Source organism: Acomys minous (genome assembly GCF_964271855.1).
Source record: "Acomys minous genome assembly, chromosome: 17".
NCBI lineage: Eukaryota > Metazoa > Chordata > Mammalia > Rodentia > Muridae > Acomys > Acomys minous.
In genome coordinates this window covers 53,692,240-53,715,065 of record NC_140500.1, presented here as the reverse complement: position 1 = coordinate 53,715,065, position 22,826 = coordinate 53,692,240, and the positions used below count along the sequence as shown (strand labels likewise).

Here is a 22,826-nt window from a genome sequence, read left to right as displayed (position 1 = left end):
TCCACCTACGTCCCAGACAAACATTTGTCCTCTAGAAGTTTCCATGAGCTTCTGGAAGTGATCCCATGATCCACTGTTTACTCAGCTGACTCTCAAAGTAATTCTGCAAGCATTTTTTTTCTCATAAGAGGCTGTCCTTTTAATAGAAATAGCACCATTACCCAACAAAAGAAAGCACTTGGCCTATGCCTGGCACAGGGAAGGCCCTGTGTCATACATACACATGTACGGGCATACGCACACATGCACACACACAGGCATACACACACACATGCACACACACAGGCATACACATGCATGGGTATATGCATACATGCACATGCACACACACACAGGCATACACACACATGCACACACACAGGCATACACACACACATGCACACGTATACACATACGCAAGCACACATACATGTGCACCCACATACACATGCATGTACACACACAGAGCCTAGAAAGCAAGCAATAAGCACGGTGTAGCAGGTGATGGACAATTAGGATAAAGGATGGACACAGGCTGTGTGGTTTCTTCCGTGTCCCCAGGACAGCATGTCTCACTGTGTGCTCCCTGCTCCCTTTTGGCTGTGAGGGTTGGAGGGAAGGTGTGAACGCCCTCCTTAGCTCCCCATCCTGCCCTGGTCCTACTAAAGTTCTCCATTTTGCAGCTGTTGGTGAAGAACATCCAGCTGGAGGATGGCAAGATGATGCCAGCCTCCCAGTTCTTCAAGGGGTCTGCTAGCAGTGCCCTGGAGCTGACAGAGGCGGAGCTGGCCACTGCAGAGGCCGTGCGGGTAAGAGACACCTTCCATGCTCTGTCCAGTCGGGCAGGTTGTGTACTGCACGTATGTTTTGTGAGTTCACATTCCCTGGAATTGGGACTATGCACTGGCCTTAGGGACAGCATTGCCTATTGTTTTAAAAGACAGTCCCATCATTTCATGTTACCAATAAAGACACAGGAGCCAGATGCTGGAGTGAAAACCTGCTAGCTCAGAGAGGCAGAGCAAGCACCCAGCTGACCTTCCTACTTATCTCTTGTCCCAATGGGAAAGGCTCAAAAGGCTCACTAGCTCAGCTGACCACTCAGAAGGAAAAGGCCCAAAAACCCAAGGCCAAACAAAGGCTTCCTAGCTCATGGCCCAAAAAGCCAAAGGCCAAGGAGCTGAAGAGATCAAGAGCTAAAACTAAAGGCCCTTTCTGCTTCTACACACTGTCTTAAATACCCCTCAACTCAAAGTCCCTCCTACTCTTTAATCCCTGTCAGCTGGTTTCTTTCTCCACCTCTTGACTAGATTAAAGCCCGTGTACAGATAGCTCTTGGATTAAAGGTGAATATTAGTGCTCAATCACAAACCAAAGACATGTTTTTACAGTTCACAATCTCAAGGATCACATTGGAATCAAATATCCTGCAATGATTGCCTCTGTCCTGTGTTGGCACTTGCTAATGTCCCAGGGCCCTTCTTCCATTGTCCCTGGGCCCCTGGGACTTGAGTCAGATGAATCTGGCTTTTCTAGGGACTCAGTCCCAACAGTTAACAAATGAAACTATTGGCTTTGGGATAGGTAAAGGAGGCAGGGCTTACCCCTATCGCCTGTGATGAGTGAGTGGTCTGGAACTGGTCCAGAGTGGGTTCTCCCACAGTAACACCCAGGCAGTGACCAGCACAAGCTTCCTACCTGGTTCCCCTCCATCTCAGTCCCTACATGGTCTACAGGCAGCTTCCTTCTCTGGTTGTCTAGCCTGAAGCTGGGAGCAGCCACTTCTCAGGATCTGTTCCCGGCCGCTCCCCTTTTGTCTCCCGGGCCCCAGAGCCATGAGCAGTACTGAGCCTTGTTGAGCAGATGACACTGAAGGATTTCAGTTTAGTCATCTATTCAGTCAGGATTTCAAGGACAGCTGCTGCTCTGCCTGGGATGGCTCTAGCCAGGTAACCCTGCCTGAGAGGCAAGCCTTGTAAGTTGAATCAGCTCTGAGCACACAGAGCTCAGCAGCAGCATGCGCAGTGGAGCATGTTGATGTGGCCTTGGGGCTACAGCTCACCTCACTCTAGGCATCCAGAGAGGATCCTACCATATGGGTAGCCTGAAAAAGAGCTCTAAAAGCAACATTCCACATGGGCTTAACAGCTCACGAGGAATCCATGTGTGTCCCCAACTTAACAAGTACCACCCTCACACCATGTGAAGAAGAGTGGCAAGGCCCCACAAGCTAAGGGATTTGGGGATACTTGCTGAGCTCCTCCTGATTGCCAGGCAGTGGCAGGTGAAGTCGCTGTACGTGTAGAGCTCCCAGTGATGCAGACAGAAAGACACCATCAGAAAACAGTCTGCACAGAACAGGGGCCATGAGACAAGGCCTCCGAGCTGGGGTTAGCATTGGATGAAGTGAAGATGAGAGCTGGGTACAGAGAAAAGGTCTGGATAAACCTTATGGTACAGGACCATAAGTGTAGGGACACCATAGGTACAGAGAGTCCACAGGTGCAGGGACACCACAGATGCAGGGACTCCACAGGTGCCAGGATACCACAAGTGCAGGAACACCACAGGTGCAGGGACACCACAGGTGCAGGGACTCCACAGGTGCCAGGATACCACAGGTGCAGGGACATCACAGGTGCAGGGACTCCACAGGTGCCAGGATACCACAGGTGCAGGGACACCACAGGTGCAGGGACTCCACAGGTGCCAGGATATCACAGGTGCAGGAACACCACAGGTGCAGGAACACCACAGGTGCAGGGACACCACAGGTGCAGGGACTCCACAGGTGCCAGGATACCACAGGTGCAGGGACATCACAGGTGCAGGGACAGCCCCATTTGAGGAGGTCACTACTGCCATGACCCAGGCACAAAAGAGGGAGCTGAATGGAGGTATATCACAGATGATGTTACAGCAATGAAGAGCAAGACACCACAAGGGACAGACATGAGGTCCATGTGGTCCAGGGTGGCAGAGAGCCAGCATCTTCTCTAGGAATGCTGGACACTTTAAATGTCTGAGAGGGAAGAGAGCAGAGAGAAGAGAAGGGAGGAAGCAGCTCTGCATTTGCTGACTTTAGCCCCCTCCCTCCAAAACATGAGTCAGAACAAAGAAATTTCCAGAATGTTTCTGGAGCTGCAGTGGCTATGGTCCTGCCTTTGAGCCTGCCTGAGGTTACTAGGCCAGTTGAACCAATAGGCTCTGAGCCAAAGATGCCTGCTCACAATGGCTGCTGTGGAGGCCTGTGCGATGGGGTAGAAGTCATCTCAGTGGATGGTGAGTGGATAGTGCAGTCTGGCATCTGTTAGGAATCGCCATCCTACAATGACCACTGGTTGGCCTCCTGTAAGTGGGAGTGCTGGCCACTGGGCTGCTGGCCCTGGCCTCTCCTCACTTACCCACTAGGCCAGCAGCGGGTTCTGCTATACTTCAGAGGGCCCAGGTCAGAGGTGTGCTAGCCAGCCAGTATCTCAGAGTGGACAAGATTCAGATCCATGAGGCCAGACTGTGTCTGGCCTTCGCCACCATAAGCATCCATGCTACCATGTCAGTGCTGTGCTGGGGACACTAGGACCCTGACAGCCACAACAAGGCCAAGCACGAGCCTTCTGGTACCCAGCTACTTTCCACCGCCTGCACTGTACAGGGAGACCAAACATGTGGCAGCATGCCAACAGCCTAGTGTCACGGTAGTCAGAGCTGTGGCCCACTCTGGGCCCTTGGGTAGGGACAGTGCCTTGGAAACCATAGAGTTGGAGCCCCCAGGCAGCAGTGAGAACAGCAGCCTGCTTCACCCAACACCTCCTGGCCTTTGTCTTTCAGAGCTCTTGGATGCGAATCCTACCCAATGTGCCAGAGGTGGAAGACTCTACAGATTTCTTCAAGTCGGGAGCTGCATCGGTAGATGTTGTGAGGTGAGCCCAGGGGCAAGGAGGTCCTTTCTGGGTATCCACTGTGGGCCACTGAGGCCACTGTTGGTTGTATTTGTGTATCACGGGGAGATCAGAAAGGGCCGTACGGGCAGATCTGAATTGCTGTAGACGCTGGGCCCAAATGTCTGTTCCAAGCTGGCCTCTCATCTCAGGAGGGCTGCTGGTGCCCAGCTGTCACTGCTAACCCTTGGCTGATGTTGGCTACTGCAGATTTGGGACATATAGTGACTCATAGTCCCAAAAGCATTAGTACCAGCCAGGGAGGCGTATGTGGTGACCTGGGAGGCTGACTGTGTCGCAGCTGCTCTCTAGATGATTCTCAGACATCCCATCCCAAGAGTGGGGACAGGAAACTGACTCTTCTTCTCCTCAAAAGGAAGATGTGACCATATTTCCAGGGCTGACAGCCTATCTGTATGTTTGTGTGTTCAATGGTGTGGGAGTTAGGGAGGGGAGGTGCAATTGCTGTACTGAACACTAGGGTGCAGTATACATACCACGAGTGGCACTTATCCTTCATTAGTGACCGGTGAGAGAATCTACCACTTAGACCCCTTTGCCTGTCCTTTGACTTTGCTACAGTGGCCTTGCTTGTCATTCAACAGTGGCAAGTTCTAACTATAACAAAAACAAGGAAGCAGGACATATTGCTTTACCTTTTAAGGAAGTGTAACTTGAGGCTGGGGGAGGGGGTAGCCATGCTGTGGCTACTAGGATTAGCTAGTACTGTGTGTGTGTGTGTGTGTGTGTGTGTGTGTGTGTGTGTGTGTGTTAGTTGTTATGTATACAGTGTTTTCTCTGCATGTATGCCTGCATGCCAGAAGAAGGCATCAGATCTCAGTATGCATGGTTATGAGCCACCATGTGGATGATAGGGCTTGAACTCAGGACCTTTGGAAGAGCAGCCAGTGCTCTTAACCTCTGAGCCACCTCTCCAGCCCCTCAAACCTAGTCTTAGCAACATAACAAGTTCAAGGTGGCCTGTGCTGCATGGGCCCAAAAAGAGTAATTTGATCCAGATTGGCTTACAAAGGCAAAACAAGGCCCCAGAGGAATGGCCCAGTAGTTAAGACCACTTACTGCTCTTGCAGAGGACCTGGGCTCAGTTCCCAGGACCCACACAGTGGCTCACAAGTCTCTTTACCTCCAGTTTCAGGGAATCCAGTGCCCTCTTCTGAAGTCACCAGGCACACACATGGTGCACAGACAGGCAGACAGACAAATACACATAGACATAAAAAATAATCTTTTAAAACAAGGTTACATAGAGAAACCCTGTATTAAACAAAACAAAACAAACAAAAACAAACAAACAAAACAACCAGGAAACAGCAACCAAGCCCACAGTCAGCTGTCCTGAGGCGTAGCTGGTGATCACAGAGGCTCACACTACATCAGACTGGCATTATCTCTTACTTCGAGACTGACCCATTTTCAGGTAGGACTTGTCTTCATGGTGACAATATGGCTGCATAGTTGCTGTACTCTGACTCCATATCTTGCTACAATCCTAGTGAAATGGGCTTTTGCTTTCCTTATGGTTTCAACATATTTCAGATGTCAATTTATTGGCTTTTTCGCAGCCATACACCCCAGTAAGGACCCAAGCCAGGAAGGGATTGGCCAAGGCTGGTCATATAATTACTTCTGGGTCCAAGGCTGGTCATGTGCCTTCATTTCCACATTTGGGAGACAAGGGCCAAGGCTGCTCCCCTGGGAAGTGCAGATGCTTTTGTGAAAAGCAGGTACAGCCTGAAGCGGCAGACACAGAGCTGTCTGTCATGTGTTGGGGAGGAGCCGCTTATCTTTGAATAATGTTCAAGAGAAGATGAGGAGTCCAGGTGGGGAAAGGCTTGTGCCCAAGGAGAAGGGCGTGTCGTTTAGTGCTGTGTGCATAGGCATCCCCAGGAAGCCCCCTCCGGGCTCTTCTACTTACTTCCATGGGGAAGGCATTGCTAGTGAGTGGTGGAGCATGGGTACAGATGGCAGCTGGCCCTGGAGGTTCCTCTGTCTCTGTCACCTACACTCTGGGGAAAGGCAGGGTGCCTGGAGTGCTCCTGAAGGAAGTCATGGCTAGGAACTGGGGACAGAGGGGTGAATGAGTCATGAGATGTTGGCCACGTGCCAGACCCATTTTCTGGGTAACATCACCCCCAAACAGTAGCCTGAACTGACACCATTTCTTTGCCCCTGTTCTCTGGGTCAAAAGTTTGTACCGTGTTCAGCTGATTTGGACAGGCTTGACCAGTGCCACTGGGCTCATGTACAGATAGATAGGGATGCCCACAGGCAGCAGTCCTCATTTGTCCCTGGGCTAGTGACAGGGTCCCAGTAGGCCAGAAGTATGACGTATTCATGGGGGCAGTGTGGACACATCATGTCCCACCATATTCTGCCACATGAAGTGTGTCCTAGGACGTAGGCAGCTTCAAGGGGTAAGGAATTCCCTTATGGTAGGAGAGGCCATCAACCAGTGGAGGGGTGGAGCCTCAACAGAGGGGCGGGGCGTGAGTGAAGAGGTGGGGCATCAGTACTGCCTGGTGTGTTCCGCATGCCTACCATGTGTATTTAAAGGGATTAATTGGGTCTGTGTGTTCGACAGATCTGGGAGTCTTGTGTTCCATGGAGGATTTTATGTGCATGCTGTTAAAGGGGCTTTGGACTTGGAGTCTTGTAGACTTGATTCTTTGTTCCTCTGTTGTCTTGGTTGGGGGACAAACACCATAACCAAAGGCAGCTTGTGTAGGAAAGAGTTTATATGATTACAGGTCATATTCTGTCACTGAAGGAAGCCCAAGCTCACGGCAGAAACCTGAAGCAGAGGCCGTGAAGGAGTGCTGCTTACTGGCTTGCTCCCCAAGACTTGCTCAACCTGCTTTCTTTTACTCAGGGCCACCTGCCCAGGGATGGCACTTCCCACAGTGGCCTGGGTTCTTTCCCATCAATCTTTAACTAAGAAAATAAACCCACACAGACTTGCCTACAGGCCAGCCTGATGGAGGAATCTTCTCAGTTGAGGTTGCTCTCTCCAGATAACTAATGTATTCGTTGGTTTTCTGTGATAAAACACCATAACCAAGACAACTTATAGAAGGAAGGTTTATTTGGGACCTTCAGTTCCAGGGGGATAATGGTCCATGATGGCCTAACAGAGGCCTGGTGGCAGTAACAACAGACCAATGACAAACAGGAAGCAGAGACAGCTAGTCTTTTGAAACCACAAAGCCTGCCCCCAGTGACACACCTCCTCCAGCAAGGCCACATTTCCTAGCCCTACCCTCTGGGGACCAAGTATTCAAATGCCCGAGACTACTGGGGGACATTCCATTCAAACCACTACCAAATGCAGCGTGTGTCAAGTTGACAAAAAACCAACACAAACCCCAGCCAGCAACGATGATGCTGGGGAGGGACCCCAAGTCCTAAAGCAAAGAGAGTGCCCACCCCATCCACCCCACCGCAGCTGCATCCTGGCCCAGACCTGCTCTTTTTAAACACTGTCCTAAGTGTGTCGATCTGGCTCCTTGCTGCTCGCATTCCCCTAATGGCGTTGAGCATCTCATTGAGTTCTTAGCTGCTCTGGGCTGCTGCTCCTCTCTCTGGGATTAAGCCCATTTCTAACTGGGCTTTGCTTTCCGAGGTTTAGGTTTGGAAAGTTCTCTGAATATTCTAAGCCCAAGTCCTTTATCATATATTTGATTTGGACATACTTCCTCCCAATCTGTGTCCTTTGAGGGTTATTATTAATCCGTTAGCTAGCGCCGTCACTCGGGGTGTGGTCTTCATACAGTCACAGTGAAATCTGAGAGAGGCTGTTCTATTCTTGTCTCTGCCTTATGGACAACAATGTTGAAGGCTCAAATGAGTCAGCCCCTTGTTCAACATCGCTGCTTAGTACCCAGCAGAGTGAGAGTTTGAAACCAAGGCCTTCTGCATCCACAGGCTGGGCCCCCCACACACACCCTAGTCCCAGCTCCTGAGCCCCGCTAGGTGACTGTTCAGACCACCGCCTCTCACACGGGATCCCCACGGGTCTGCTGACTCTCTGCACCCCCCCACTCACCCCCCCACCCCCCACTCACCCCCCCCCCCCGTTGTTCTTCTCTTCCCCTCAGGCTGGTGGAGGAGGTAAAGGAGCTGTGTGATGGCCTGGAGTTAGAAAATGAAGACGTTTACATGGCCACCACCTTTAAGGACTTCATCCAGCTCCTAGTGAGAAAGCTGAGAGGGGAGGACGAAGAGAGCGAGTGCGTCATTAACTACGTGAGTCCTACCCCGGGGCCTGGAGACCTTCTGTGATACCACAGGACACCTGAGCACCGGGAAGCCGGGAAGCCTGGCACTCACCCTCCTGTCTCACCCCCACCTGGATTATTACATTTTCCACAGAGGACAGTGCTGACCTATGCACACAGTGTGGCAAATGCTGCTACGTTCCAAAGCTCTAGAGGGGCTAGAGAGGGGAGGCTTCTGTCCCAGTGAGGAGGGCGGTAGACTCTGTGTTCAGCTTGTGCAAGGGGAGGGGCCACAGTGACTGTAAGTCCATTTCTGAGAAGTTCTTGCTCATTTCCGTAAGGGTAGCCGGGCAGCCTACCATTGGCAGAGGGGTGGGTTTCTGAGTGCTTTATTTACCTGGTGGTTTAGAACAAAAGCTGGCGAAGCATATAGGTAGCCAGGGTGGACTCGAGGTCACCCACAGGAGAGTGGACAAACAGCCAGTGAACAGACTTCAGGATAGAATAGTGTTCCCGGGACTCCTGGGTTCAGGGTGAAGAAGTCAGTGTTGGGGTGGTAGGCAACGTGGTTGAGGATAAGAGGAAGTTGCCATCCACGGCAAGCTACCACCAAGAGCCCCCCCCCCCACCTAGCCCAGTGTCCCCTGGGGATCTGGCAGTCCTGGCACTCTGCCTGAGTCTATGTGCCTTGGCTCTCCTTACCACTCGGGAGCCCCACTGTCTAGGCCAGTTTCTGGAGCCCCAGCCTTCATGTGGTTACACACCCCTCTGTGTGTCCTTGGGCGTGTACTTGTCACAGATGCCTTTGTGTGAGAGGCTCCCTGTAACTGAGCCTTCCATCCCAGGTGGAAAGGACAGTGAACAAGCTGGCTCTCCAAATGCCCTACCAGCTCTTCATCGGGGGCGAGTTTGTGGATGCTGAAGGCTCCAAGACCTACAATACCATCAACCCAACGGATGGAAATGTGAGTGCACCCTGCAGCCCCGTCTTTCCCAGCCGCCTCCAACCTGCCTTCTAGGGACACTAGCCAGGGGCCTGTGCTTGGATGTGTGTGTGTCTTTGTTGCAGATATGCAAGGGTCCAAGCTAGGCCATAAGAGTGGAGTAGAGCAGGGTGTTGAGGGGAGAGGTGAGGGGAGGCAGGAAGGCATTGAAGAACCAGAATCTGCTTTAGAGATGAGGATACTTAAGAGCCACTGTTCCCCCTCCACACGGCAGCCAGTCCTCCTGTGTGGAGACCACTGACAGCAAGTCTTCCTGAAATAGAACCCTATATTTGCCAAACATTGCCTTTTAAAAAAGACTTATTTATTTATTCTATGAGTGCTCTGTTTTCATACACACCAGAAGAGGGAATCAGATTCCATTATAGATGGTTGTGAGCAACCATGTGATTGCTGGGAATTGAACTTAGGACCTCTGGGAGAGCAGCTAGTGCTCTCAACCTCTTGAGCCATCACTCCAGCCCTTGACTGTGAATCTCTCACATCATGACCCAATGCACATGCTACATGACACAACAGATCACACACCTCAGGGTCTTCCAGACAAGACCCAGCCACAGGGATGACCTTCCATCTGCTGGTACCCACTAAGTCCCACAGGAAATAGAATAACTTAAAATGGGTCATCTGGGGGGGGGAGTTGACAAAGTAAATTCCAAGGGGCAGGAAGAATGGGCGTTGTTGCCTTCAGGATGACAACAGTGTGATATGGACAGTGCTGCCTGCTACATCCTGGGACCTTGGGTGGGAAGGGCAAGACTGTCCGTGGTAGCCTACAAGAAGATGCTGGCCTCACTCTTCTGCCCAGCCCCTCTGGTTCCCCTTGGCTACAGCCACATCCCACAGGACCTAGCAGGCCAGGAATGGGACTGGGACATGGGTACAGAGTCCTGTGTGTAGAAGCCTTTCTGCCTTGGCTCCCTGAGCTGGTGGATCTTGGCTTCCATTTTGAACAGTGCTGGACTGTCTGGGCCCCTCTGATGAAGACGGGCTACCAGCCCCTTTGGTTGCCCCCATGGGAACATGAGAGGGATGTGTGGACCTTAAGGCCTCGCCCTCCTTTGCTGTCTGACTCCTCCTCGTCCACCAGTGGAGGCACTTTCCCTCGGTCTCCGGGTGGCCTCAGGATGAGATGAGGAGCCAGAGAAGTCTACCATGGCTTTGTCCCTTCCACACAGGTCATCTGCCAGGTGTCCCTGGCCCAGGTGAGTGATGTCGACAAAGCAGTGGCGGCAGCGAAGGAGGCCTTTGAGAACGGACTGTGGGGAAAGATCAACGCACGTGACCGGGGCCGGCTGCTATACAGGTGAGAGTTGAGGAACACCGGCTGCCCTCACCATCTTCAGCTAAGAGTACAGCAGGGCCAGGGTGGGACCCCTATAGAGGAGACCCTATACATGGGGTCCCGCCCGGGGCACTGCAGCCTATGGCTTAGATGTCTTGCAGAAGGCTTGGAGAGGCAGCTGAGGTGTCCACAGCTAGCTGTGGCCTTAGAGGAAAGTTGCTGGGGACAGTGAGAAGCTGCAGAGGGACCACAGGCTGGGATGCCTGAGAGCCAGGCTCAGATGTGAGCCAGCAGGGACTAGGGGCTTCTGTCAGCAGAGGACAACAGAGGGAGGTGTGGCTGGTCCTGTCTGCTTCTCACTGCTCAGCCTGGCTACTAGCAGCTGGAATCTACTGGTGCCATGTCTTTCAAGATTAAAAAAAAAAAGTTACTATTGCAGTGTGTGGTGTATGTGTAGTGTGTGTGTGTGTGTGTGTGTGTGTGTGTGTGTGGTGTGAGGTGTGTGTATGATGTATGTATGATGTGTGATGTGTGGTGTGTGTATGTGTGTATGAATGGTGTGGTGTGTGTGCATGGTGTGGTGTGTGTGTGTGATGTGAGGTGTGTGTACAATGTATGTATGTGTGATGTGTGGTGTGTGTATGTGTGTGAATGGTGTGATGTATATGTGTATATGTGCACGTGTGTGCGTGCGCGTGCATGTGTGTATATGTGTGTGAGAATGGTGTGGTGTGTGTGGTGTGAGGTGTGTGCATGATGTATGTGTGATCTGTGGTGGTGGTGGGGTGTGTGTGTGTGTGTGTGTGTGTGTGTGTGTGTGTGTATGGTGTGGTGTCTGTGTATGTGCGTACATATGCCACATCGTGTACGTGGAGGTTAGAGGACACCTTTCCATAGCCAGTTCTCTCCTCCTACCGTGGCTTCCAGATACCAAACTCAAGTTGTCAGGCGTGCACAGCAGGGCTGTTAGCCACTGAGCCATCTTGCTGGCCCACATCTTCCTCTTAGTAATGTGTTTTAGTAAAAGGGAGGGGCCTCTCCCTATAGTGCCAGCTAAAAGTTTTGGATTTCTGGTTGCTTGAGCTTGTGACCAAAGGATGCAGCTATAAAGGGAGCTTGGATGACATCCTGAGCCCCTAGAGCCGTGGGCCACAGTTTGGGGGACATAGCAGTGCCCCTTGGTGCAACACATAGCTCTCATTTCCAAAGGGACAAGAGAACACTTGAGCTAACAGGAGGGATCATGTCTAGGGAACATGGGTCCAGGTTGCCCCAAATAACAATGTGTTCCAACATGACAGCAGTTCCATGAGTTTTTAGTGTTTTTGTGTTTTATCTCTGTTTGTATGTGCACGTTCATGTGTGTGATGTGTGGGTAGGAGATCAGAGGGCAACGTCAAGTGTTAGTGCAGGTCTTCTACCTTGTTCGAGACAGAGTCTCTTGTTATTTTGTAATTGTGTGTGCCAGGCTAGCTCGCTCTCAAGCTCTGGGAACTCTCCTGTTTCTGCTTCCCTTCTCACCACAGGCATGCTGGGATCTTGCCTTATATTGATTCTGAGGATATGAACTCAGGTGATCACACTTGCACAACAAGTCCTTTATGCACTGAGCCCTTCCTAAGGCTTTACAACTACACCATAACAGAGAGCCAGAAATCAAGACATTTTTTTAAATACAGAAAAAGTGCCAGACAGGTGGCTCTGCCGTTAAGTGCACATGCTGTTCTTGCAAAGGACCCAAGTTCAGTTCCCATGGCAGCTCACAACTACTACAACTCCAATTCCAGGGAGCCTGATGCCCTCTTCTGGCCTCTGAGGGTACTGCACACGCATGGTGCACATACATACCTACAGGCAAACATACACATAAAATAAAAATAAGTAAATCTTAAAAAAAAACAAAAAACCCACAGGAGTAGAAGCACCAGGTGAAGGGGTGGGCAGCAAAGTGGGGAAATCTCTGGTGTAAGTCTCAGGTGCTCTCTGATGATATCCCTAGCTTTGGAGTTGATGGGAGCTAGCAGTCTGATAAATTCAGACATTTCAGGGACTGGAGAGATGGTTCAGCAGTTAAGAACACCGATTGTTCTTCCAGAGGACCCAGGTTCAAATCTCAGTACCCGCATGTCAGCTCACAACTGTCTGTAACTCCACTCTCACATAGATATACATGCAGGCAAAATACCATTGCATATAGATAAAAATAGATAAATTACCCTGGCAGTGGTGGTGCACACCTTTAATCCCAGCACTCAGGAGGCAGAGGCAGGCGGATCTCTGTGAGCTGAAGGCCAGCCTGGTCTACAGAGTGAGTTTCAGGACAGCCAAGACTACACAGAGAAACCTTGTCTGGAAAAGCCAAATAAATAAATAAATAAATATTCAGACATTTTAGAAGGTTTCACCTGAGAGTCATGGGATGTTAGGCAGGCAGTGAATGCCTAATGAGGGGGCCAAATTTGTGACAGTTTGGCTTGGGAGCTACAGCTTTCTAGCCTTCCACGACCATCGGGCATGGCCGTCCCCAACCCCCACTCCACCCTCCAGAACTTCAGTTCACATTTTGAGTTGGAGAGTGATGTTTCTAGAAGCAGGAGGTAATGGGCAGATAAGCCAAGCTGACTCAGAAGAAGCCAGTAGAATCTGCCTGGCTTTTTTCCTCAGTGTCCTGGGAAGACCTTGAACACTGCGGAGCTCAGGTTTGATGCAGGCCTCCCAAGGTTTTTCTGGTGACTGGTGGGAAAACGTGGCCCTGCAGTATGAATGGTGTTTTTATCTCCTAAAACCAGATATTTCCGGTGGTATAGCAGCAAGGAACCAGAGTGAGCTCTGTGTGGCCTGTGGGGTAGGACAGGACTGAGGAGTGGAATTGGACAAGGCTGAGGAGGTCAGCCACACACTGCCTGCTGAGGTGTCCAGACTCCCTGAAGCCATAGATTTTAGAAAAGAGTCAGCTAGCGGGCCTCATGGTTCCCAGAGCTGGCAATGGTCTCAGCTGTGACACTCCCGTCGCCTTTGGCCATTAAACAATGGGGAAGCATCCTCCGTTAGATGATCTGCTGCCATCTGGTGGCCACTGTTATACTAACCCTTGCTAGCTCACCATGGCTAAGAGGATACTCTCACTGGGTAGAATGACCATCTCCGACCATCTCCAAGGGTCCCAGCTATGTGTGTGTGTGTGCCCTTGACTGTTGTGCTCAACTCAGATCAGCAGGCCCTGGGGCTGGCAGGACAGTCCTTCTGGACAAGGAGCTGTAGCGCGCCCCTGGTAAAGGTCCGGAGGTTGGAGGCCTGAGTCATTTGAGTAACAGGCAAGGCCCGCAGAAGGGATGGGAAGTTGGTACGAGACCTCAGGGCAACCCAGCCATGAATAGATTGTGGCTGAATCCTAAGAGGGTGAGGATGGGGGTGCCCTGGAGGGTGTCAGTGGCTTGGTCACGAGCAGCCAGGGACTGTGTGCAGAGAGGAGCAGGGTGGGAAATTGACCCTTCAGTCGTTACATTCAAACTTGGACGCAAGTGCCTCTGTAAGACTGAGGCCTGCTCCCCTAGCAACAGACCCTCCTGTCAGTGAGGGGGACACCATTATAACTCCAGGATGCTTGAAGCAGCCATCAGAAGCAGAGCAAGGCGGCCAGATGCTGGTGAGAGTAGACCCACACCTTCCCCACACCGTCTCTCCCACTTACAGGGCTGAGCCTCTGAGCCTCCACAGACCTCAGTCTTAAGAACATGGTTCCTGGGCTGAGCTGCTCACTGAGTTGGATATACTTTCACTCTTTTGGAGCTATCCAAAAACAGGAAGGGTAGCCCAGGGTAGTGGCCTCTCCGACATCAGCCACAGGCAGGCCAAGTCCTCTTCAGACTAACTTCATGGGGACATTGTTAAGTGGTCAATCCATAGGTCTCCCAGGAAGGAGGAGGAAAGGCAGGGACAGAGGATGTCATTCTCACACCCGTCCAGGAAGGTAAACCTATTGTCCCATCTGACAGATGAGAAAAGTGACACCAGCACATCCGAGTGACAGTCCTGGGTAGTGGAGGGCAGACTCTATGAGGAATGGCATTTGAATAGCAAGTAAGACAGAGCCAAGCCTAAGCCCGTCTCCTACGCCTCTCTTGCCGTTGGTCAGGTTGGCGGATCTCATGGAACAGCACCAGGAAGAGCTAGCCACCATCGAGGCCCTGGATGCAGGTGCTGTCTACACGCTGGCCCTGAAGACCCACGTGGGCATGTCCATCCAGACCTTCCGCTACTTCGCTGGCTGGTGTGACAAGATCCAGGTGGGGTGTTGGGCTCCCTCCTCCCTGTACACACTCGCATGTGTACAGGCAGGTCCCCAGGGAGGACACCTGAAGGGTGGTGCCCTGTCAGGGGTGCTGCTCAAGAGCTACCACAGCTGTGGCTTAAGCTAGGTGGCGACTCAAGACTCTGCAGGTGGGAGTGCAGCAGGCCTGGCCAGTTTTGTGCCGGGATGTCACAAGGATGCCAGTCAGCTTCCTGCTGTAGTGAGATACACCTAGAGAGTCAACTTGTAAAAATGAATGGGTGTGTTTTGGCTCGTGTACAGTCTGTTGACTCCATTGCTCTTGGGCACACGTCATGGTACTAGAGTGACAAGCAGGTACAAGAAGGGCGCCCCCAAGACCTAACCTCCACCACCTTCCTCTTAAGAATCCCTCTACCTCCCAGTAGTGCTCCTCTGAATAATAAGACATTGGCATGCCTTTGGGAGACACTCAAAACCCAAGTCTGACAAATACATGTGATGACTGGGCCTCATCTTGAGGCTCTGAGGTGGGCTTATTCTCAGGACCATCGAGTGTTGCAGGACCTGTGTCTGTGCTGGCTACAGGCAAGGGCATCTCTCCCTAGTCCTCATCTGAGGTCTCCATTTCCCAGTGACGACATGTCATCTGTGAGCTTTGAGTATCTGCTGATGTCTTATAACTGTGGGATGTGGTTCTGGGAGTTCCTGTGGTGGCCCTAGGCCCATGCATGGTCCTCTCTACCTCCTAAGGTTCCCCCGGGGAGAGAAGGGTTCAAGGCCCCTCTTCTCCCCTACTAGGGGCTGAGAACTACGGATCATGATGGCCATGTGAGGTGCGCCACCAGGCATCAGCCCCATTCTGCCTCCTTGTGACTGCCCTGGGCCACCTCAGCACTAATGGCTCTAGGGGCAACCTGGCCTTCTCCAGGTGCCACCTCATCCTTTCTCTGCCCAGATATCAGAGAAAGAGGCCTTGTCCCTGCCAGGACTGGTCTCCTTTCCAAGGGCTGTGCCTGACATGGAACTGTTGCTTTGTTCCCCCTGCTTGTCCATCCTGATACCCATGGACTTCTGTCATGTCCCTGTCAAGTGTAAGCTGGCGGCTTTGGCCTCCAACCCAGCTCAGCGTGGGACAGTCAGTACCTACACAAGACCCTGCTTCTCCTGGGTCTCCTACAGGGACTGGCTGGCCAAGGAGAGAGGATGGGCATACCCATGTGCCCCCCCCCCACCCTGGTGACACTGCTGTGCTTCCTCTAGGGTGCCACCATCCCCATCAACCAGGCTAGACCCAACCGCAACCTGACCTTAACCAAGAAGGAACCTGTTGGGTGAGTGACAAGGCACGGGTGTGCTGGTGTGTTCCGGGACACCACACACCATCCTGCGCATATCCACGGGCGGCTGTTCCATTCACGTCTAAAGTAGTTGCTCGGCCCAGCAGTGCTGTAGTCACTGTGTCTTTATCTAAATGCATGGTGGCTGTCAATCAGAGCCATGATGGTAAACAGGAGGGCTCCACCCAAAATGATTGTGAAGGAACTGTACATATACAAGTGAGTTGGTGTAGGCCAGAGGAGCAGAGCCAACAGGATGTGCCTATAATTAAAAGACCAGGTGGCTTGGCCTCCACCATCAGGGGTTCCATAGCCCACACGGTCACCTGCAAGCTGGAGGGCTGGGGAGACACAGCCACTCCATCTGAGAAGCTGGAAGGCTCAGAACAGGAGGGACACGGGGCGTTCCAAGGCTGAAGGCCTGGAATTTTCCTGGAGAGGTGCTGCTGTGACTCTGGCTTCAAAGGGTGAGGAAACTGGGGGTCTGATGACATAGATGGTGGCAACAGCAAGAACACACTTGCTGGGGAAGAACGGAATGCGGTGCATGTTAGCTGCTCTGTGCTCTGCCGATGGTGCCACCCAGGCCATCAGCCTGGTGGGTGCTGCCACCCGCATTCAGGGAGTGGCCTCCCCGCTCAGTTCCCAGGTGCTCCCCGAAGTATGGCTCACCCTTTTCCCAAGTGTCTCTCGGTCCCGTCAAGTAGGGAGCCAAGGTTAACCATGATGACAGTGCAGGGCAGAGCTCAGGGGAAGTGCAGAGGTGGAGGAAACCTGGCCCCTCTGCACCTCATCTCACCCACAGAGGGTGGGCGGGAAAGAGAAAGCAGGGTGAGGCATCTTGGCCATAAGCATTTAGAGTCCTTGGGTCACACACCTGGCAAGTCCCTCACAGGTGTATGGAGGACTTAGGAGCCTGCACGTGGCTCTATAGGAACAGGGGCTCTATCAAAGACACTTAAATTGTTATGGTCTTAACAGTCTCCTGAAGCCCTAAAGAGGAAAGGAGGGAAGGAGGGAGGGAGGGAGGGAGGGAGGACACAGACTCCCACCGAGAGAGCCACTAAGAATGACTGTGACCTGCATGGCATGGCTTGGGGACTGACCTAACTGGAGTGACAGGGAATGAAGAAATGACAGCATACTTACAGAAAAGCTGGGGTTGAGCAGGCTTTGTGTTCTCATGGAGACCCGCCAATAGCAAACCAGAAACTCAGTGTATTTTAATCATCTGAATCAAAGGAGTGGGTTTATTATATACAGCTAAATTAAGGAGGCAAGCTTACTAATCTCAGTAAGGGGGTGTGGTCTCTGTAGGAAAGCAGCCTCAGGCTGTAAATATCCTAAAGGAGGAAACTGTAGCGGACATTTGTGCATACACTGCCGACATCTACACACGACGAGAGAAAGGCTTTGCCATTCCCATGGGTCTGAGGCACATGGCCACGTGGCCCTGTTGCTTTGGGTCCGTGGCTGCACCACATCACAGCTGGAGCACACGGCACGGCACGTAAAGCTGCTCACCTCATAGCAACCAGGAAGCCTTCAGCGCATTGGGGCATCCACATTTGCGTGGCATGCTTGTGGCCGCTGACAGCCTTCAGCATTTCTTACAGAACTGCCACCCTGACCTCTGTCTCCATGGCCATGTCACATTCATTCCCTTTGTGATTCTGAAGGTGTGGGTTTGGAGAGGGGACACCGTTCACCCTATGGCAGGGGGACTCTTGTGACATTTTCCTTCTTTGGGATCCCCTAAAACCCTACTTCTCCTGATGGTCATCACCCAGCAGCTTCGGGCTCTGCTCTCCGCTACCCACCTAGACCTCTGTTATGCTGGGTGTATGTTGGACAAATGGGTGTAGCCTCCTAAGCCCCAGAATTTTCTACCACTCCCAGTGTGATGTACAGGCTCTCAATTGGTGCTTTTCCATGCAGAGACTAGCTGACACTTACCATGCCTCTCTTAAGATGCCTCACAGCCATCCTGCCCACTGGCTTCTGCATGTACTTTTTCAGTACCTGGGCCCAACTAAGAAGCTTTATTTCTGGTCCCCTAATGGTAGTGACAGTGGTAACAAACGTCAAGGGAGGCAGAGACACACAGGATTAAGCTGTGCCCTACACCTGCTCCTCCACCCACACTGATCTGAGTGTGAGGCTCACACACCAAGCCAGACGTTCCCAAGGATGACTGACCTCACCAGGCCTCTCACATAGATCCCTATCTTTTCCTCCTGTGGGATTGGCTTCCAGCCTCACATACTGAAGAGCCCTGTTCTCGGTCTTCCTGAACCAGCTGTATGGCCCATGACCCTCTCAGGACGTTCTAGCCTGAGTGCACACCTGTGTCTGCTCACTGTACCCACCCTCAACTTCCCTTCCTCCCTAGACAGCGTCCCTCAGACACTGACCTCCACCCCATCCAGTCTGTACCTCAGCTTCGGAGGCATGGGCTACCTCAGCAGCACCATTGCCTTTTCTGGAAAGCCTAGCTTGGGCAGTGGCAGCCAGTCCTAAGCGAGGGGCTGGAGTTGGCAGGTCCATTCTGGGCAGCCTGGCTGACAAGGGACAAAGGCCCCCTCTGCTTTTGTTTGCAGGGTCTGTGGCATTGTCATCCCCTGGAACTATCCCCTGATGATGTTGTCCTGGAAGACCGCAGCCTGCCTGGCTGCTGGCAACACTGTGGTGATCAAGCCCGCCCAGGTGAGTGCACGCTCTCAGGACCAGGCTGTGGTCCATGAAGGCGATGGAGAACTCACTGTCAGCAGACAGGCTGTCCTTCACCTACACCACATTGCTACCAGGAGCTGGCCCTGGCTACCATGGATAGAGACACCACGTGTGGGATGAGAGCTAGTTGACTGAGCAGACTTTGTCTACCTATCAGTAATGGGGACCTGGAGACTGTGCTGGCACGTGTCACTGCTCAGTGGGCAGAGGGACAGGGCTTCTACCGACACTCTGAACCCACACCCTGGATCTCGTTCTGTGTCCTTTGCCTATCCCGTGCTCAGGACAAGCATCTGATGTCAGTAAATTCAGTTCCTTGTCTCTTGTCTGGTTTCAGAGACCAGAAGTCCTGAGTGGTTCTTAGCCTCTGGGTTGCCACCTCTTTAGGGGTCATACCACCTTTTCACAGGGGTCACATATGAGATAGTCACATTAAGATTTATAGCAGTACCAAAAATTACAGTTATGAAGTAGCAAGGAAAATAACTTTATGGTTGGGGTCACCATAACCTGAGGAACTGCATCAAAGGGGCGCGGCATTAGGAAGGCTGAGAACCACTGCCTTAGAAGGAGGAAGTGTGGGGCAGTGAGATTTAGGAACCTTCCAGCCCTCAGCAAGCAGCTACAGATGGTAGGAGAGTAGAGGTGGGATTTTGGGGGGCCACAGGTGACCTCGCAGGGGTGATGACAGCACACCCAGTTTCAGTTTCATTTGGGCATTAATCACCATTCATCCACTGCTTGCCTCCTAAATGGGAGGAACTGGGCACCGGGTGCCATCTTTGTAGTGGCCGGTGCCCAGGAGATGCTGCCTCTCCAGGTCCTTTGAAGCACGTCAGCCTTGAGGGCTGCAACACTAAACCCAGTGAGGATTCCGCACAGTGTGTGCCAGAGTCCACACTCCCCTGCATTTTAGCACTTGGGGGAGTGGTGGTTTGGTTTCTTTCTTTTTTTTTTTTCTCCCTAAAACTAAATACAGAATTAGAACTGCAATCAAACAGTTACATTCCCATTTTATTTTATTTCTGGAAACACCTTTTCAGGGTGATTTGTTTTAAAAATGCAATTGGGTCAGAAAAAAAAAAACCTGTCTTCTGTGAAAATAGAACACCAGAGAGAAAAGAAGATGGTTGGACTGAGAGGTGGAGCAGTAGGTAAGAAAGTTAGCTGCTATTCCAGAGGTCCCGGGTTCACTTCCCAGCACCAAATCGAGCTGCTGCCAACTGTCTGTGATTCCAGATCCAGACACAGAGGTGCACACACACAGAGAGACACACACACACAAATACATACACACAGACACACACAGATACACACGCACGCGCACGCACACACACACACACTCCAGCTTGACTGGGCTCTTTCTATTTCTTCTCTCCTTTTTTATTTACTTTTAAAAGAGGGTCTCCTTCCCTGAGGCTGACTCTTGCTGTCTGTGTTGTGGAGGAAGATCTTCAGCTCCCCTTCTTTCCAGCTGCTGAGTGCTGGGATTCCAGGCATGGGCCAGCACACCCAGTTTATTCTGAACTGAGTATGGAGTCCAGGCCTATGGGTACCCTAGGTCAGGACTCCCCACATCCCACACACACTTACGCCAGATCCCCAGGACTGCTTTCCCTTATTGTTTTTTCCAAATTAATGATGTTTATTATTTTATTAATTATGCTTATTTATTATTATTTGTTTTATTTGTACTATTTTTTAAAGATGTATTTATTTATTATTATGTATACAGTGCTCTGCCTGCATGTACACCTGCAGGCCAGAAGAGGGCATCAGACCACATTATAGATGGTTGTGAGTCACCATGTGGTTTCTGGGAATGGAACTCAGAACCTCTGGAAGAGCAGCCAGTGCTCTTAACCTCTGAGCCATCTCTCCAGCCTCCTATTTTCTTATTTACCTTTGGGGGGTTTTTTGTTTTGTTTTGTTTTGTTTTTTGAAATAGAATCTCCCAATGTAGCCCTGGCTGTCCTTGAAATCACTAACACAATCGACAAATTAGCATTTGCATGTGACAGTTTCTTTAGGATTGAGGTCCTCTGAGGTGGACCTTGATTTCCTGCTGCTCCAGGTCATGGTCATTGCTTTGGGTCAGGTCTTCCTTGTCCTTAGGTACACTTGGTCCTAAGAAAGGCCACTGACAAGGACTGAGGCCCCAGAGTCACAGCCAGCCATTCAGGCGAGGCAGTGTCGAGGTGAGAAATGACCTACCCTTGACTGGAAGAAACTGACTCAGCAGCTTCCAGGAGCCGGGGAGTGGGAGGTTGCTGGGAACTGGAAAGGCTGGAAAATGGCCTCCCTTTGGTTTCCAGAAGTGGAGCAATATTCAGATTACACAGAGGGATGGAGAGCAGCTATGGGCAGCCTCCTCCATAGGCTGACACCTGCAGTTCTCTGAGCCGAAGCTGGTCTCATGCTGAGGGGCTAGTGAGGTTCAGCTTGTTGAACCTGCTAGTCAGTCCCATTGGATATTGCTAATTCAGCACTAAGCGCAAAGATATTGAGAAGGGACAAGCAGGGGGTGGGAAGGGATCCAGGCCTGGCTGAGGAGCTGCCCGCAGGAGATGTTGGGGATGCTAACTGGGTAGGCAGTTCCTATGGTTGGCCAAGAACATGGCCTCCCTCTGGTCTTCCTGCTGCCCTAGGCACGGCTGCTTCAGACAGCTAGCTTCTGGGAGAGGAGCACAGAGAGAGAAGGCTATGAGTGGAGATCTGTCTGCACCTTGCTTCCAAATCCCTCCACACGCAGACTCCTTCCCTGTTCTCCCTTCAGGTGACCCCACTCACAGCCCTGAAGTTTGCAGAGCTAACGCTGAAGGCCGGCATTCCCAAGGGTGTGGTCAACATCCTCCCAGGATCTGGTAAGGACTGGGGTGAGGAACGGGCTGGGGGCTCAGAGCTTTCAGGTACACACATGGCCAGAGGAGTGTGGGGAGGGCAGCGCTCATGACCAGCCTGTGGTGGAAAAGGTCACATCGTGGGGAAGGCACAGTGCCCAGAAGGGTCTTAAGCTTCCGATACTGTCTTGAGGCTTTCTGTTTTGTTCTTGTCTACACTCTGGATAATCTAGGTGGCTTGGGAATTGTCTGCCCTTGGACATACATGAGAATTCATCCATAGAACGTTCCAGGCTTAGAGCACTTGGGGGGATGCAGTATTATTTCCTTAATTCTGTGTTTAGTGATCCAGTTTATAGACAAAATTGTCTCGTGCAGATTCAAAATCTAGGCAGAGCTGTCTGTGATCTTCTTTTATCATTTTGTCTCCTGTTACTGCGATTTCCTTTGCCTTTCCCCTCAATCAGTGCATTCTGCTTAGGTTTCGTCTTGTGTTGACATAGACACCTATGATTTCATGACTTTTCTTACCTGTACTTTTACTTTCAACCTATGTATACCTTTGAATCCTAAACACTCTCCATGGGACAGTATGTATGGAACAGTATGCATGGTCAAACCTGGGAGCTGTTACTTTTTATTCCAGTCTTGCATTATTTGATGTTTTTAAAAAGAAGATTCATTTTTTATTTTATGTGTCTGAGTGCCTACCTGTATGTATGTTGTGCATCACATATGTGCAGTGGCTGTAGATGCCAGAAGAGGGGGTTGGTCCCCTGGAACTGGAATTACAGATAATTGTGAGGCACCAGGTCTTCTGAAGAACAGCACGCTTTCTTAATTGCTAAGCCATCTCTCTAGGCCTGTTCTTTGCTTTTTTTGGTAGATGGCTTAATCCATTCACATTTAATGTTATTTTTCTATAGTTATATTTGTCATTTTACCTTTTACTTTCTGTCTTCTGTCAATCTCTCTTTTACTGCTTTATTGGATGGTGTTATGTTTTAATTTTTTATATGGAATCTTGTTGTGTTACTAAAGATTGTCTCAAACTCCTGTACTTAAGTGATCCTCTTGCCTCAGCCTCTTGAATACTAAAACTATAGGTTTGAGTCATTGCACCTGACTAACATTTTAGCTTTTTTTTTTTTTTAAAGGTTTATTTATTTATTATTATGTAGACAGTGCTCTGGCTGTATGTT

General features: G+C 51.1%; 1 protein-coding gene across 2 annotated transcripts in view; it reads left to right on the top strand.

Moving 5' to 3' along the window:
* Positions 1-22,826, top strand: part of ALDH1L1 (aldehyde dehydrogenase 1 family member L1) — a 53,390-nt gene that overhangs the window by 13,797 nt on the left and 16,767 nt on the right. For both annotated transcript variants that reach the window (XM_084765943.1, XM_084765944.1), the window contains exons 8-16: positions 663-788; positions 3,808-3,899; positions 8,033-8,180; positions 8,998-9,117; positions 10,335-10,462; positions 14,577-14,727; positions 15,975-16,045; positions 18,652-18,757; positions 21,561-21,648. In XM_084765943.1, coding sequence (XP_084622069.1) covers positions 663-788; positions 3,808-3,899; positions 8,033-8,180; positions 8,998-9,117; positions 10,335-10,462; positions 14,577-14,727; positions 15,975-16,045; positions 18,652-18,757; positions 21,561-21,648 — 1,030 coding nt within the window. The remainder of the gene's footprint in view (positions 1-662; positions 789-3,807; positions 3,900-8,032; positions 8,181-8,997; positions 9,118-10,334; positions 10,463-14,576; positions 14,728-15,974; positions 16,046-18,651; positions 18,758-21,560; positions 21,649-22,826) is intronic.